The 16803-nt window shown below is 36.0% G+C and overlaps 2 protein-coding genes and 1 long non-coding RNA gene across 3 annotated transcripts in view; all 3 read right to left on the minus strand.

Moving 5' to 3' along the window:
• Positions 1-216, minus strand: part of LOC107757720 (uncharacterized) — a 2306-nt gene extending 2090 nt beyond the window's left edge. The window contains exon 1 of the long non-coding RNA XR_001641962.1: positions 175-216. This is a non-coding gene — a long non-coding RNA (uncharacterized LOC107757720). The remainder of the gene's footprint in view (positions 1-174) is intronic.
• Positions 217-7169: 6953 nt separating this feature from the next.
• Positions 7170-9955, minus strand: LOC107757721 (uncharacterized). The gene is made up of 5 exons (XM_016575282.1): positions 9857-9955; positions 8833-8928; positions 8454-8687; positions 8078-8132; positions 7170-7651 (listed from the first exon to the last, which is right to left on the minus strand). Exons 2-5 carry the CDS (start codon positions 8926-8928, stop codon positions 7329-7331), a joined length of 708 nt encoding a protein of 235 aa, XP_016430768.1. The 5' UTR covers positions 9857-9955; the 3' UTR covers positions 7170-7328.
• A 230-nt stretch (positions 9956-10185) lies between these two features.
• Positions 10186-16803, minus strand: part of LOC107757719 (uncharacterized) — a 19745-nt gene continuing 13127 nt past the window's right edge. The window contains exons 7-12 of the mRNA XM_016575281.1: positions 13611-13679; positions 13393-13469; positions 12343-12616; positions 12180-12263; positions 10287-10444; positions 10186-10209 (exon numbers count right to left, since the gene is read on the minus strand). Of these exons, the coding sequence (XP_016430767.1) occupies positions 10186-10209; positions 10287-10444; positions 12180-12263; positions 12343-12616; positions 13393-13469; positions 13611-13679 (686 nt within the window). The remainder of the gene's footprint in view (positions 10210-10286; positions 10445-12179; positions 12264-12342; positions 12617-13392; positions 13470-13610; positions 13680-16803) is intronic.

The raw sequence follows: 16803 nt of genomic DNA on the forward strand, positions 1-16803 counted from the left end.
GAGACACACACACACACACACACACACACAGAGAGACACACACACACACACCGAGAGACACACACACACATACACCGAGACACACACACACACACACACACACACAGAGAGACACACAATATGACAACTACATAACTAATAACAGTGATATGAGAACAGGCTGATATTTTTTACCTAAAAGCAGACTTTAGTGCTCAAGCACTCATTCCGACGCGACACGTGTTGCAAGTTCAGCTTGACAGTGAGAAAAATAACAAAACAAGAAGAAACCATTCAGATCACAAAACAATTTTGCATAAAATGAATGGCATAAATAATTATTGATTATCATTAATAGTCATTATTGTTTCAAAGACTAGAAATAAAACCAATATTAGTTGAATGTATTGGTTACTCGAAACTGGAAACAAAAACTTTAAAAAACTCATGCAGATAAAAGCTTTTAACTGATTGTCAGTAGTTTAAATGTCAGTGACATTACTGAGAAACTATTATAGTTTTGATTAATATTTTGAATATATATATATATATATATACACACACACACACACACACACACATTTAAAATTTTTATTTTAAGGCAAGGAACTCATGGAAAAAGCCATTGATTTTTCATGCATTGCTCAATTTTGAGATGTTTTGGTTTTTTCTGTCTATATTTTGAAGGTTTCTTAGAATACAATTTCCCTCATTTATATAACATAACATTATCAAACCTTTAACTCTAATATGACAACAAAATCAAACCAGAATTTTGAAACTGCTTTAATGTTCAGATTCATCGTCTGGTAATGTATGTAAATTAGTGCATGTTTAATTACATGATGCCTAATTTGCATATTTAAATATAACATTTTAGAAAAGTTGTAATACAAAACTATTATCTTAATATACTGTGATTAATCAACTGAGGAAAGTTCTACCATATTCACCCATGGTGTCTTAATTTTGGTTAGTTAGGAACTGACATTTTTAAAATATAGTTTTCTATATATATTTTTGAACTAATTTTGATTTCAGTTTTAGCTATTTTACAAGTTAAACTACATAAAAATGAGGAATGCTGCCTTGGCAACTAGCTGAAATAAATTGGCTATATTCATGGCAAAAGCAAAGCAAAAACAACTTATAATTGCAATATCTTTCTGATACATTGTTTACAATAATTTAACAATTTTGTCTTAAAAAATTATTCAGATGAAATAAAATGAGTTTAAGTTTTTTTATATTTTATTTCATTTCAGTTAAAGTTTATTTTGATTGATTAAAGTTTATTTAGATTAAGCCATTAGACTTTTAGGCCTGGTTTCACAGACAGGGCTTAGACTAAACCAGGATTAGGCCATAGCTCAATTAGGACATTTAGGTAATTTTTATAAACGTGCCTTAGGAAAAAAACATTACTGGTGTCCCTCTTGAGACAAAACAATGTCACTGATATATTTTAAGATCAATCAGTGTAAGTTTCTTTCAGCTGAAACAGCTCAGACTTACATTTAAGTCTGGAACTAGGCTTAAAGGGATAGTTCACCCAAAAATGAAAATGTGATGTTTATCTGCTTACCCCCAGGGCATCCAAGATGTAGGTGACTTTGTTTCTTCAGTAGAACACAAACGAAGATTTTTAACTCCAGCCGTTGCAGTCTATCAGTCGTATAATGCATGGCAATGGTAACAAAATCTATGAGAGTAAAAAAAACATGCACAGACAAATCCAAATTAAACCCGGCGGCTCGTGACGACACATTGATGTCCTAAGACACGAAACGATCGGTTTGTGATCGGATGCTGTGCGCGCGCTCAAGGAAGTTGGACATAGTGTTGTATTAGAGGTAAAAATTATATAAATACTGTTCGGTTTCTGGCACAAACCGATCGTTTCGTGTCTTAGGACATCAGTGTGTCGTCACGAGCCGCAGGGTTTCATTTGGATTTGTCTGTGCATGTTTTTTTTTACTCTCATAGATTTTGTTACCATTGCCATGCATTATACGACTGACAGACTGCAACGGCTGGAATTAAAAATCATCATATGTGTTCTACTGAAGAAACAAAGTCACCTACATCTTGGATGCCCTGGGGGTAAGCAGATAAACATCACATTTTCATTTTTGGGTGAACTATCCCTTTAAGCCCTGTCTGTGAAACCAGGGGTTAAACAGGTAGCCAGTGGACACAGACTAGTCTCATCTGTCTCATAGAATAGTTGGACTGAAATGCTACAGCTCAATTTGCACATTTGTTAATGTTATTATTATCATGTAGTTGCACTCAAGTTGCTACGTTACTGTACTACTGTTTTGCACACAAGTCAATATTGCACACTTGCACATACAGATGTACAGTCTATATTTCTACTTCTGCAGCATAGTTTTACTTTTATTATGTTTGTTTGTGTGTGTGTGTGTGTGTGTGTGTGTGTGTGTTTGAGTGTGTGTGTGTGTGAAACCTGTCTCTGTGCAGAACACGTTCGTCTCTTCCGGAGAATCATCTTCATCACTCGGCTCGTCTTCAGCACTGTCGGGTCTACTGGAACATAATGAGACAGCTGTGAATTCACTGCAGTTAATATTAATATTAACTAGATTGAAAAGTTTGTAGACAAACTTTAAGTTGCTTGAAAAAGCCTAGCCAGAAAGTTTTTTTTTTAAGTTTGCAGTCTGAAGGTCTTCCGTTCGAAGTAGTTTGAAATTTTAAATATTTTTAAAGATTAAAGTTTGAATGTTTTCAAGGCAATACAGTCTATCAGAAAAACAGATAGGTATAAAACATAGGGTAAAAAGCTAGGGTACCTGGAGTGGTTGCTAGGGTGTTTCTAGCATGACTAGCATGTTGATAATATGTTTCTAGCATGATTACCATGTTACTAGCATGTTTGTAGCATGATTAGCATGTTGCTAGGATGTTGCTAGCACCATAGACATAATAAATACCTAGACGCCTCATTGGCCGCTCGACCGCATGTCAATGTGGCCGCCATATTGGTGAAGGCAACTGTCATATCGGGACAGGCGAAAACATACCTGACTCGTCGGCAGCTTGGCCTCAATGATGGTAAATTATTAAATTATTAGTGCTTAAAGATGTATTATTTAGATTTTCTTCCAGTATTTCAAAGGGAATGAGCTGTGTTCTGACCTGAAGCACAAGAAAAGCTCAAATGTTGGGGTTGAAGACAGAGAAAGCAATGAAACAACTTAATTTAATTTAATGTACATTCAAATGACAAAACATGTATATGTCACAGTTATACTACATTAACATTAGAATTGTAAACCGAAAAAATCAATCAAATCAACAAGTGAGACAAGTGTGAGTTTTCACAATTTCTTACGAAAATTTATAATTTTCCAAACCTAACTAAATAACTGGAGGCAGAGTTATTTTTAACTCCATGTAGATCACAAACCTCTGAAATCGGTTGATAAATGTAAACGTTATCGTGTTTTTATCCAGAAAAAAACGCAGCTCCCCCGTTTATGCCTTCACAAACATGGCGGACGCGTTGACGTATCGCAGTAAAGGCTCAAAGCGGCCAATGAGGCGTCTAGGTATTTATTATGTCTATGGCTAGCACGATTAGCATGTTACTTGCATGTTTGTAGCATGATTAGCAAGTTACTAGCAGGTTTCTAGCACGATTAGCATGTTGCTAGCATTATTAATATGTTACTAACATGTTGTTAACATGATTAGCATGATACTAGCATGTTTCTAGCACGATTAACATGTTGCTAGCAAGATTAGCATGTTACTAGCATGTTTGTAGCATGGTTAGCATGTTACTAACATGTTAACATGATTAGCATGTTACTAGCATGTTGTTAGCATGATTAACAAGTTACTAGCAGGTTTCTAGCACGATTAGCATGTTGCTAGCATGATTAGCATGTTACTAACCTGTTGTTAACATGATTAGCATGTTACTAGCATGTTTGTAGCATGATTAACAAGTTACTAGCAGGTTTCTAGCACAATTAGCCTGTTGCTAGCATGATTAGCATGTTACTAGCATCTTGTTAGCATGATTAGCATGTTATTAGCATGTATCTAGCATGATTAGCATGCTGCTAGTATGTTTTATCCAAAGTGACTTACAAATCCAAAGCGACTTACAAATGAGGACAATGGAAGCAATCAAAATCAACAAAAGAGCAATGATATGCAAGTATTATAACAAGTCTCGGTTAGCTTAACGCAGTACACGTAGCAAGGTTTTTTTTTTTAATTATATAATAAATAAAAAGAAAACAGATAGAATAGAAAAGAATTGAGCAAGCTAATTTTAGAGGCCTTTTTTGCTTTTTGTTAATTGTATAATAAATAAAAAGAAAACAAATTGATAGAATACAAAAAGATTAGAGAAGCTAGTGATAGTTTTTTATTTTTTATTTTTTAAAGAAAACAAGCAGTAAATGAATAGAGCGCAAATCTAAAAGGGACAGCTTTTTTTTTTTTTTTTTTAAGAATAGAATTAGAATAGAGAGTGCTAGATTTAGTTAATTTAACATTGTAATGAAAAAAAAAATCCAGCTAAAAACCAGTTAAAACTAGCTAAGAACCAGCTGAACCAGTCAAAAACCAGCTAAAACCAGCCTAGTACCAATAATAATAATAATAATTACAGCAGATGATATCTGAGCCCTGACCTTCGTGGACGGTGAGAAAGCGTCCTGTAGATGTCTCAGTGAGCGTGATTTGACCAAGTACAACATGTTCCTGGAACATCATTCCAATCAACCAATCAGAATTGAGGGATAACTTTTCAGGAAATGTCAGTTTTAGGCTTACAGTCAGGAATAGGCGCTTCTACACCTTGTTAATCAGCTATCATTTCCCTCTGATTTTAGAAGTAAATTATGGGTAGGGTTAGGTTTAGGGGTAGGGATTGGGTTAAGTCTGTATTTTTTGACAGTAATGTTGGTCCAGGATCAACAAAAGATGTTGATCCAGGAACATGTCTTACTTGGCAAAATCACGGCGACCAGATGTCTCTGAGGGTGTGTCCTGCAGCGTCACACATCAAACACAGGTGAGATCTGTGAGAACATCATCGTTACACTCACCTGCTCCTCCATCATCAGCCCACGCGTCTGAACCTGCTGAGACACGCTATTTCAGGCTCATTTCTAATGCAAGAGACTACAGACAAAAACTGTAGTTAAAAAGTTTCATTCACTGATCCATTTCGGTCCATTTAGTGTCATAACGTCTTTTCTTTCAGACTAGAGGAAAGAAAACATCAGAATACACATTTAAGTGTTTATTTTATTGCACTTGATCGGTTAGCTTCTGTACACTGTAAAACATTACCGTGAATTTAACGGTAAAAGACTGTAAAAATGCTACAGTAAAAACCTGTTAAATGGTTAATGGTAAATTCCCCTACTATACACGGTGAAAAACTGTATTGGACATTACATGTAATTTTACGGTAGTATACTGTTTTTGGAAGTGAAAAAGACCGTATAATTTACAGGGAATAACCGTAAATTGACATTCCCAGAATTCCCTGCATTACATTTCAAATGTGATGTTTTTTTGAATGCTTAGACTATTTACACTGCACACGTCTGCGGTGCAGTGCGGCTCTGATACGGTCACTGAAGCTGATTGCGGCCACTCAATGCTTGTGTTTATTCCAGAATCCAGCCGCGGGACGCACGTTTCTGAAGCGGCTCTCTGTGCTGCTTCTGTAAAGAACTAAAGATACACGCATACGCCTCCTTCGAATAAATATAGCCAAAATCCGTCAAAATCCCACCAAAATCCGTTGCCATGACTTATCGCTAGAGGCAAAAGGTTACATTTTAGTTGCATAACATTGGTTAATGGAAACGTCGTCATTTCGCAATACTTTTTTATCGACATTTATAAAATATCGCCAAAGTTTTGCGCAAATCTGTAATGGAAACGCGCCTAGAGTAGATGTCAGACTTTAAGGGCACACACTGTTTTTCATGCATCTGTCAGGTTTGAGATTTGGGGCTTTTTGGCTTTTCATAGTGCAAGTGTTTTTTCAGACTAATGGAAAGAAAACATCCAAAAGACACTGTTAAGTGTTTATTTTATAGCACTTTATCTATTTGTGTCAATAGATTTCAATTACAATACATGTTTTTAAAAGCGGTTTTCTCAAAGCGAGTTTTTTCTCCTACACTGAGCCATGAATCTCCTCTTCAGCAGCACTTACACACACCACACGTTACAGTTTTATTCCTGTCTGTATCCTGAAGGTTTTTACAGAGGGATTTGTTCATATGTAATTTGCTTGATTATATACATTTTACTCCCCAATAATTGAAACAGTATAAAATAAAAAAGAAAATATGATCATATTACCCCAATTTTACAGTCTCTGCACTGGCTACCTATTAAGTTCCGTATCAGTTACAAAATATTATTACTTGCCTATAAGGCCCTTAATGGGTTAGCTCCTGCGTACCTTACTAGTCTTCTACCACGCTACAATCCATCATGCTCCCTAAGGTCGCAAAACTCTGGACTTTTGGTAGTACCTAGGATAGCAAAGTCCACTAAAGGAGGTAGAGCTTTTTCGCATTTGGCTCCCAAACTCTGGAATAGCCTTCCTGATAACGTTCGGGGTTCAGAGACACTCTCTCTGTTTAAATCTAGATTAAAGACACATCTCTTTGGCCAAGCATTCAAATAATGCATATCATAATCTTGTACTGCAGTTCTATCTGATCAAATGCACATCATTATTATTCTTTAGTTTGGGTTAAACAAATCAATTTTGCTTGGTTGGAACAGCAGTTACGCTAATTATGTCTCTATTTGTTTCTGTGTTTGACATCCCGTGGTAACTAGGATTTACACAAGTTTCAGTCTGGATCCAGAACACCTGAGAAGAGATGATGCCAACCCCTCAGAGGACCTCAGATGATGCCAACCCTGAAACAACATATAAAACTACCATATTTTGCTATAAGTTTGATTGCATCATATAATAATTGCTGTTAATAGTGTTCATCGTCTGTTTGATTACGTCTTAAATTGATTTTTCCGTACATTTCTGCCATATGTACATTAACTGACAGTCACCACTGATAAGTTGTAGAAACTTAATTTGCTGTAAAGTTGCTTTGCAATGATTTGTATCGCGAAAAGCGCTATACAAATAAACTTGAATTGAATTGAATGTCAGCTGAAAGCAGGCGGTTCCACAATCACACGGGTGAGAACAAACAACACCTTTATGTTATCAGTGATGATTGACAATGAAGGGAGGCGTATCAGAGGAGAATTACAGACAGTAAGTTCATCTGCATGAGCCATTCTGTCTTTCAATCATATTCGAGAACAGATTAAGGCCTGCTGCCAAATGTGAATCCACCAGTGAAGCGATTAGCACCGAAGATCCCAGATGCTTTCTCCTTACTCTGATTAAAACCTGCATTTAGAAGGCCTGCTATAGCAGGTTGGTTGGGAGAACTACCAACACCAAACTTAAATGCCGTTGCAGAAGTGCTTTTGCTTTTCATATTTGGGTTTGACATCTGGCAGGCGACACAATGGCTAGACATGGCTTTATTTTTCACCAGGCAGACTTCACAGTCCCAATCCCCACCTTTTTTGGCAAAACCTATAAACGATGATGAGACAGGTGCATCGGCTTTAGGAGGCACAACTGAGGAGGAAAGCAAATGAGATGTTAATAATGTTAATAATGGGAGTAACTTTTGTTAAACCGTAAACAATCAGCACAGGTTCACACTGAACACAATAATAACCATTTTCAAAAACTGGGTATGAAGTGACATTATTCAACTTACCCTTAAACCATCGAATTTTAAACATAAAATATTTTGCAGTTGAAAACTGTAATGTTATAGACATTGTAATGTATCCCTATGTGTTATTGCAATACTCATCCTATTGCAAAATGCTTTAAATTGCAATAATATTGTCGCTGAAGTAGCATGATAACATCAAATCGGTGATTCCCACTTCTAATATTAGTTAAGTATACAGTATATTAAGTATACATTAAGTACCAAACCTAGTCTTATGTAGATGAGATATGGGAATAGAAAGTTTAATAAAGTCTTCTCACCTTCTCCAGATTTGATCTTGATCTCCGTCTCTTTGGTAACAACCAGCAAACGCTCCTGCATTTCAGAAAGCAGCAGCTCCACATTGCAAAAAAATGCTTTTGGATTTTCAGAAATGTTGGAAAGATCTTCAAATTCTTCAGACATGCATTCTGGGTAATTCTACACACAGAATACTAATAATGTACACCGAAGAAAATAAATATTATGTCAAAAGCCTAAATTCAAAAAGATGCCGAAACATAAATATAATCAAGTGGTTTCCTCATCAATAAATTGTTCTTCAAAACTAATGAACTGATTTTTTTTTTTTTTTTTAAATAAGAGTTTTGATAAAGCCATGTGTTGATCATCATCAGATGAGTTTGTTTGCTGTACCTGCAGAAAGTGAATGTGGTCTTCAGTGGTCAAGAACTGATCGAGCTCAGACACCTTCATCCTGAGGTCAGAGATCTTCTGCTGGACTTTCTCCTGAAGTCCTTCAATGCGACTGAGTTCATCTCTCTGTTGCTCTGCGATCAGCTCTTTCACGTGGACGCTTGTTTTCTGAACGGAGCACAGCGCTTCACTGAAGATCCGCTCGCTTTCAGAGACAGCCGTCTGCGCTGAACACTGTTCCACAGCAAGAACATCCACAAACAACACTCTTCAATTACCACATCATTGTTTCTCATAGACTAACAAATGCTTCTCAGATGTTTCTTCTGAAACAGATGTCTCCTGAGGAGATGAAAGGAGCCGTGCAATCAATACTCACTGTGACGGACTCCTCTGCCTGCTTTAGCTCTTTGAAATCCTTCTCTCTGTCTTGAATGTTCTGCAGAAACTTCTCACGTGTTTCCATTAACTTCATCTGGCCACAGAAAATAGCAAATAAAACTTGTAAGACATGTATGACAGAATTTTCCATTTTTGGCGAACTATCCCTTTAACACTGAACATTCTCAGAACATTCTGGAAAGGTTCTCTCAAAGTTAAAAATTGTTCCAGTAAAGTTAATAGAAAGTTACCCGGCCTTTTATAATGTTCTCAAAACATTAGCACAAAAACATTATTTAAACATTGCTCAGGCAACGTCAACATTTTATTTAGATGTTCATCATATTTTTCAAAAGTTACTACATTGTTTACAGTACATTTAAAAGTAATGCTCTCTGATCTTTATGTTAACAAAACGTTAGCACAAAAACATTGTTCATGGAACGTTTTTCTGAAACATTTGAGTTCGGCTTTCATCTCATGTTCTTTAAAAGTTACTAAGTAATTACTATTTATTTCAGAATGTTCAGAGAACATTAAGTAACGTTCCCATAATGTTTGCAAATTGATATAAAACTGAACAGTCACTTAATGTTTTTCTAACATTCACATAATCAAGAAAAATACGTTAAAAAAAAAAATGCACATTTTGAACGTTCTGAGAAAATAACGTTTTCGTGAAATTTATTTTTTTTAGTTGGGTAGATTGTCCAGTCCGGTCTCATGAAAATGTGTATAAATAGTACGCCAAATAAAAACATAAAATCGTGGTATTGATACGCAAAAATGGACTTTGGCGTGCATGATACACACGTGTTTGGCGTGCATGTAATACGCAGCTTTCGCGTGCATATGATACGCATCTACCCCACAAACCTAATTCTACCCATTTCGTATCATATGCACGCCAAAGTCAATTTCTGCGTATAAACAGTACGCCAAATCGAAACAAACTCGTGCAACTGATACGCACTTTCATGAGATCGGGTTGGATTGTCAGTTATCAATCAGTGAGGATCTACCTGTCTGTCTGCTCTTTCCTCAGAAGCTGAGACGCTGTCGTGGTTCTTGTGTTCATTTATAGCACACAGCAGACAGACACACTTCTGATCAGTGCGACAGAAGACATCCATCAGTTCCCTTTCATGGGAACGAGACACTGCGTCCTCTAGGGGTCGCTATGGGGAACGCCTCGTCGTGACCCGTGTCTGAAGCATACATTGAAAAAACACCAACTCGTTGGCCGGCGACAGCCATGACGTCACTACCGGTGCGACTATAGTGAAGAGAGCAGGTTTTGCTCTGAAGATCCATGGCTTCGGTCAGCAGGTGTTTCTTCCATCCGTGGAGATCATTGTGCTTCTCCAGGTGATTTCTGCAGAATGAGGAGACACAGGTGAGGCAGGATTGCACAGCTTTGGTTCTTCTGGAGGTGCAGGAATCACAGCTGACTTCATGTGCTTCAGCATCTTCATCATCTTCCTCCTTTGGTCTCATCTTCAACAGTTTCTCAGAAAGCTCCTTCATCTGCAGCCAGTCAGTGACAACAGGTTTGTTGGGAAAGGTTTGTTTGCACTGAGGACATCTGCGCACATCTTTATACCACAAACCTGTAATGCAGTCCTTACAGAAAATGTGCCCACAGGGAATAATCGCTGGATTTTTAAAGAAATCCAGACAGACGCAACACCTGAGATCGTCGCGATCGTCCGCCATATTTTGGATTGGAACACCTGTGTTCTGTCGAAGTCTTCCCCCTGTGACAGAACAGAAACTAAACTCTGACGCGTAAGTTTCGTTTGTTTGGAAACAGTGACTCTATGGAGTCAAAACAATGCCACATACACTTGCAAAAGAATTGAAGTATTGCAAAAGAAAAAAATTGCAAACGAAAATGAAGGTATTGAGAAAAAATAAATGCGCATTTTGCAAACAAAAATAAAGAATTGCAAAATATAAATGAAACAGAGCAAAAGCAATGATTTTGCTACACATATTTTCCATGGCCACAGCTACTAATTTATTTGCAACGCTGCGTTTCAGTCAAGTGTGAGCTTGCGATACCGTTTTTCCCTTCGCGCTTCACGTTTCTGCGCGTTTCACTTTATGGCATTGTTTTGACTCCATAGAGTGACTCCGCTACAGGAGTGGCTTGTTTTAGAACTCTGTTTTTCTTTCATTTTTATGCACCACTCTCTGTGTGGACTGTCAATCTCTATAATACGGTTGGGAAACAAATCTATTTTCCTCATGACAAGCGAATATTTGAAGAATACCCAACGCGAAATGAAGTTCTCGTACGAAAGCGTTTGGTTACGCACGTTATTTCAAGGAAATGTTCAGTTTCCAAAAATATTCCATATAGACGAAACTAGAACACAACATTAGGATATTTATATAGGTTACAAAAACGTTTCTTACAACATTCTACTAAATATACCCAATATATAATGTTATTTTAACGTTTAGTTTTAATATTCTAAGAACATTAAAATCTCCAGTTTTCTTGTCATGATTATAACGCCATTCATAGGTTACAAAAACGTTTCTTAGAAAGTTCATTAAGTACAAATAACATTATAAAGACATATTGAGAATGTTGATCTAAGAACATTTTCTCTCAACATTATGAGAATGTATATCAAATATTAATGAAGTTATAAGAACGTTCCATAAAAAATATTTTAAGAATGTTTTGTCCTAATATTTATAACTATTAAAAATGTTAGCTGCGGCAGTATCGTGTGTTTCCAGTAGTTGGACGCATTGTCTTGCAGTTGATTGTAAATAAAAAAGCACCCAAAATGCTTTCGTTAAATGAAGTTAATATATGTTTGTCATGTCCTTTAATTTTAGTATAAATGTAGTTGGTGTCCCCTTATTTGGATTTACGGTGTTATCTGAAAGTCCGTTTTGGCGGAATGTTATCTGAAAAACAAGAGCTAAGTTTGAAGTTTATGTGAAGTTTATTGAAAAGTCTATTGAGTCTATGGAAAAACCCAAAAAGAAAGCTTTATACATACAAAACAAACATAACAACAACAAAAAATCTTTGTCACTGTGCAAAACATTTCTAAGAGTTTTTTTTTTTGCAGATAGTAGTGTTTACATTATTAATACAAAGAAAAGTAAATATAAGTTTTTATGACTTTAGCATGTCAACGCTCTTATCTTCAAACCTCCTTCAATAGCTAGATTTTAATCTCATTCTGTCTTGCAGTGTTATCATTGTTCAAACATTAATATTAAGATTTTCAGTTGTCAGCGTGACCTCTGAAACAGTTATTAGACAGAAACAGCTTTACTTTTCAGATCGCTGCATGAACTCTGACATGCGACACTGACAGTCTGTTAAGGTTTTTGAGAAGGAATCTGCCAGATCCGGAGTCTTAAACTTGGCAGCAAACTGCTGAACTACAGCATCTCCATCTGTGGGAAATATGAGCACAATATGAGTAACTTAACTGACAAACAAGATGTAAATCTGTGGAGGTTTTGCAGTTTCTACCTGAGTAGTCTTCTGCTGTCCAGGACCGTGCGTTTGCATTGCTCATAGGTTTAGGATGAGTGGTTCTGGTAATGCAGTGGTTGACAAGCACCTTTTTATCCCCCTCTTGACACATAAACACACGGTAGCGCTTCTTCACGGGATGGAAAAGCATCTTAATGTCTCCTGCACCACAGGATTTCCACTTGTTAATATCACAGTCCCAGAGGAAAAGTTCGGTCCATTCGTTGAACAAAATCTCCTCTTCATTCTCCTCAACCGATGGAAGTTCCACCTTGACAGAAGCAATGACATGATGAAAATATAAAAGGAAAATTAAGAAAAACGAAATGTCGGTTTGGTAGAGTTCCAAGGTTAGTTCAAAGAGTGATAAGGGATCTGTGGAAAAGTTTAGAGAAAAACAGTCTAGAAAATGTAAAAATAAATAATACTAGAAAATAAGATCAAACTAATGAACTAAATAAATAAATGAATACATTTTATTAAAATAAATTGATTAAAATCTATTTAATTTTATTTGAAGATAATAATGAAAGATAATTTTATATTTGAATTAATAAAAAAATTGATTAAAATAAAATCTAAATAAATCATGAATAACTAAATAAAAACATTTCATTAAAATAAATAATTTTGAAATAGTGAAAATATAAAAAAATAAATGTAAAAAATATTTAAATAAATAATATATCTAGCAGTACAGTACTATAGTCAGTATAAAAATGCAATGATGTAACATAACAGAAAATAAATATTTGATATTAATATTTTATGCATATTTAAAATATAATTTTTTTTACAGCATGAACTGGGTTTTTTGGGTGAAATTGGGTCACTTGCACAAGGATTATCAAATGTGTACATGAAAAACTTATTATTGGTTATAATTTCTGTATATTACAGAGAAACAATTAACCAAAAACAATGTATGACTTCTACAACATTTCAAGAATTGTCAAGAATTGTCAAGAATTGTCAATGCACTTTTACACAGACAAACATAAAATGCTGCTTCTAGCAGGGAAGTGATTGGATATCTACATGATTAACCTCTTCATCATCATCATCATCATCATCATTGTTCTCTTCCTCTTCGTGATTTTGTGTCTCTGTTGCAGCTCCAGCATCTATAAAAATAAACAAAGATAAAGTTATCCATAACAGCATTATTAGCAGTATTAAGGCAAACTGGAGCATGTTATTTCTCTCACTGTCTTTAAACCAATCTCAGTAAAAACAAGCAATTAATTAATCTCAGTGCAACCTACCATGACCATCGACTGCATCAGGATACAACTTTCCTTTAAGAGATCTGACAGCCACTTCAAAATCTTCATCTAAGTGAGAGAAACACAGCTTAGAGGTAAACACGGCTCTGCAGAGCAATCATGATTTGAGCTGTGGTGCATAAAGAGCCAATAAACCAGAAGACAGTGTGTTTCTGTTGGGTATCGTTTGAATTTGATCAATTCCGATTCTGATTCTTATCGATTCGCAGTTTCGATTCCAATGTGGTTAAAAAATTGTAAATGAAGTCAAACATTTCGATATCAAACCTATTTATTCTATGTCTCTTTTCGCAAAACATTTAATTGCTGCTGAATACCATGAACAAAAATCAGCCGGCAACATAAAAACTGGACTCAATTAAGAGCTGCACGATTCTGGATAAATTGAGACTTTTTTGTTAAATGGAGGTTGTAGTTCTCACAATTCTGAAGAAAAAACGTTTCGATTCCAATGTGGTTAAAAAATTGTAAATGAAGTCAAACATTTCGATATCAAACCTATTTATTCTGTCTCTTTTCGCAAAACATTTAATTGCTGCTGAATACCATGAACAAAAATCAGCCGGCAACATAAAAACTGGACTCAATTAAGAGCTGCACGATTCTGGATAAATTGAGACTTTTTTGTTAAATGGAGGTTGTAGTTCTCACAATTCTGAAGAAAAAACAGACAAGTTAACAGAATCTCATGGGATTTATGAATGGAATGATTCAATGACTCACTACTTCTTGTTTCTATCTACTTGTTTCATTACTGGATGAATCAGTGTTTTTGAATGAATCTCTTGAATGAATGATACAAAGACAAATACACTTTTAACAGCCCCTTTTCACCACCTAAAAAAAAAAAGATGTGCACACAGGAATTGATATAGGTGGAATTTAAATTTAAATTTTACAATGAGTATCCGATTCCTGACCTTAAGTAACCGATTCTGGAATTGGAATTGATTTTCGATTCCCAACCCTATGTATTTCCATGCGCTAGTTAACGTTTAGCTTCCGCAGACAGTATTTATGTTTTTTTCCCAAGTAATCTAAATACTGTGCTTTACATGGTAACATCTAAACTGACTGGTTTCATGCAAGTCAGAAATGTAATTTAATTTGATTATATCAACCTGACAAATGAAAAAAACAGAAGTATTTTTTGTAGGTTAGATCAGCTAAATAGACCCTTCATATTTCTCACCATCATCATCCTCATCACTTGCGTATCCCGGCTCGTTTCTGTAACAGAAGAACGTGTGAGGAAGCATCAGTCTGGCTACCAGTTTGGCTTGTTCTGCTGTGGGTTTTCGGTCAAACACGATCTCAACATCAGCATCACTCTGCTCCGGAGTGCTCTTCTCTTCTGATTGAGAAAACAAACACATTACAGTTTATTAAAAACATCAGAGAATAATCATATTACGTTTTATTGATAAAATGACTGAACTTGCGCAGTTCATGTCTCACAATTCAGCGCTCATATCTCACAATTCAGCGTTCATATTTTGCAATTCTGCATTCATATCTTGCAATTCAGCACTCATATTTTGCAATTCAGCGCTCATATCTCACAATTCAGTGCTCATATCTCGAAGTTCAGCGTTCATATCTCGTAATTCAGCGCTCAAAAATCACAATTCAGCATTCATATCTCGCAATTAAGCGCTCAAATCTCGTAATTCAGCACTCATATCCTGCAATTCAGCACTCATATCTCGCAATTCAGTGCTCATATCTCGCAATTCAGTGCTCATATCTCGTAATTCAGCGCTCAAAAATCACAATTCAGCATTCATATCTCGCAATTCAGCGATCAAATCGTGCAATTCAGCATTTATATCTCGCATTTCAGTGCTCAAATCGTGCAATTCAGCATTTATATCTCGCAATTCAGCGCTCATATCTCGCAATTCAGTGCTCAAATCTCGCAATTCAGCATTCATATCTCGCAATTCAGCGATCAAATCGTGCAATTCATCATTTATATCTCGCAATTCAGTGCTCAAATCGTGCAATTCAGCATTTATATCTCGCAATTCAGTGCTCAAATCTTGTAACTCAGCTCTCATATCTCGCAATTCTGCATTCATATCTTGCAATTTGGCATTCATAAATCTCGCAATTCTGCATTCATATCTCGCAATTCCGTGCTCAAATCTCACAATTCAGCATTCATATCTCGCAATTCAGCACTCATATTTCGCAATTCAGCGCTCATATTTTGCAATTCAGTGCTCATATCTCGCAATTCAGTGCTCATATCTCGTAATTCAGCGCTCAAAAATCACAATTCAGCATTCATATCTCGCAATTCAGCGATCAAATCGTGCAATTCATCATTTATATCTCGCAATTCAGTGCTCAAATCGTGCAATTCAGCATTTATATCTCGCAATTCAGTGCTCAAATCTTGTAACTCAGCTCTCATATCTCGCAATTCTGCATTCATATCTTGCAATTTGGCATTCATAAATCTCGCAATTCTGCATTCATATCTCGCAATTCCGTGCTCAAATCTCACAATTCAGCATTCATATCTCGCAATTCAGCGATCAAATCGTGCAATTCATCATTTATATCTCGCAATTCAGTGCTCAAATCGTGCAATTCAGCATTTATATCTCGCAATTCAGTGCTCAAATCGTGCAATTCAGCATTTATATCTCGCATTTCAGTGCTCAAATCGTGCAATTCAGCATTTATATCTCGCATTTCAGTGCTCAAATCGTGCAATTCAGCATTTATATCTCGCAATTCAGTGCTCAAAGCTTGTAACTCAGCTCTCATATCTCGCAATTCTGCATTCATATCTTGCAATTTGGCATTCATAAATCTCGCAATTCTGCATTCATATCTCGCAATTCCGTGCTCAAATCTCACAATTCAGCATTCATATCTCGCAATTCAGCGATCAAATCGTGCAATTCATCATTTATATCTCGCAATTCAGTGCTCAAATCGTGCAATTCAGCATTTATATCTCGCAATTCAGCGCTCATATCTCGCAATTCAGTGCTCAAATCTCGCAATTCAGCATTCATATCTCGCAATTCAGCGCTCAAATCTCAAAATTCAGCATTCATATCTCACAATTCCGTGCTCAAATCTCACAATTCAGCATTCATATCTCGCAATTCAGCGCTCATATCTCACAATTCAGCATTCATATCTCGCAATTCAG

This window comes from Sinocyclocheilus rhinocerous, unplaced genomic scaffold (assembly GCF_001515625.1).
Source record: "Sinocyclocheilus rhinocerous isolate Xijiao unplaced genomic scaffold, SAMN03320098_v1.1 scaffold9079, whole genome shotgun sequence".
NCBI classification, from domain to species: Eukaryota; Metazoa; Chordata; class Actinopteri; order Cypriniformes; family Cyprinidae; genus Sinocyclocheilus; species Sinocyclocheilus rhinocerous.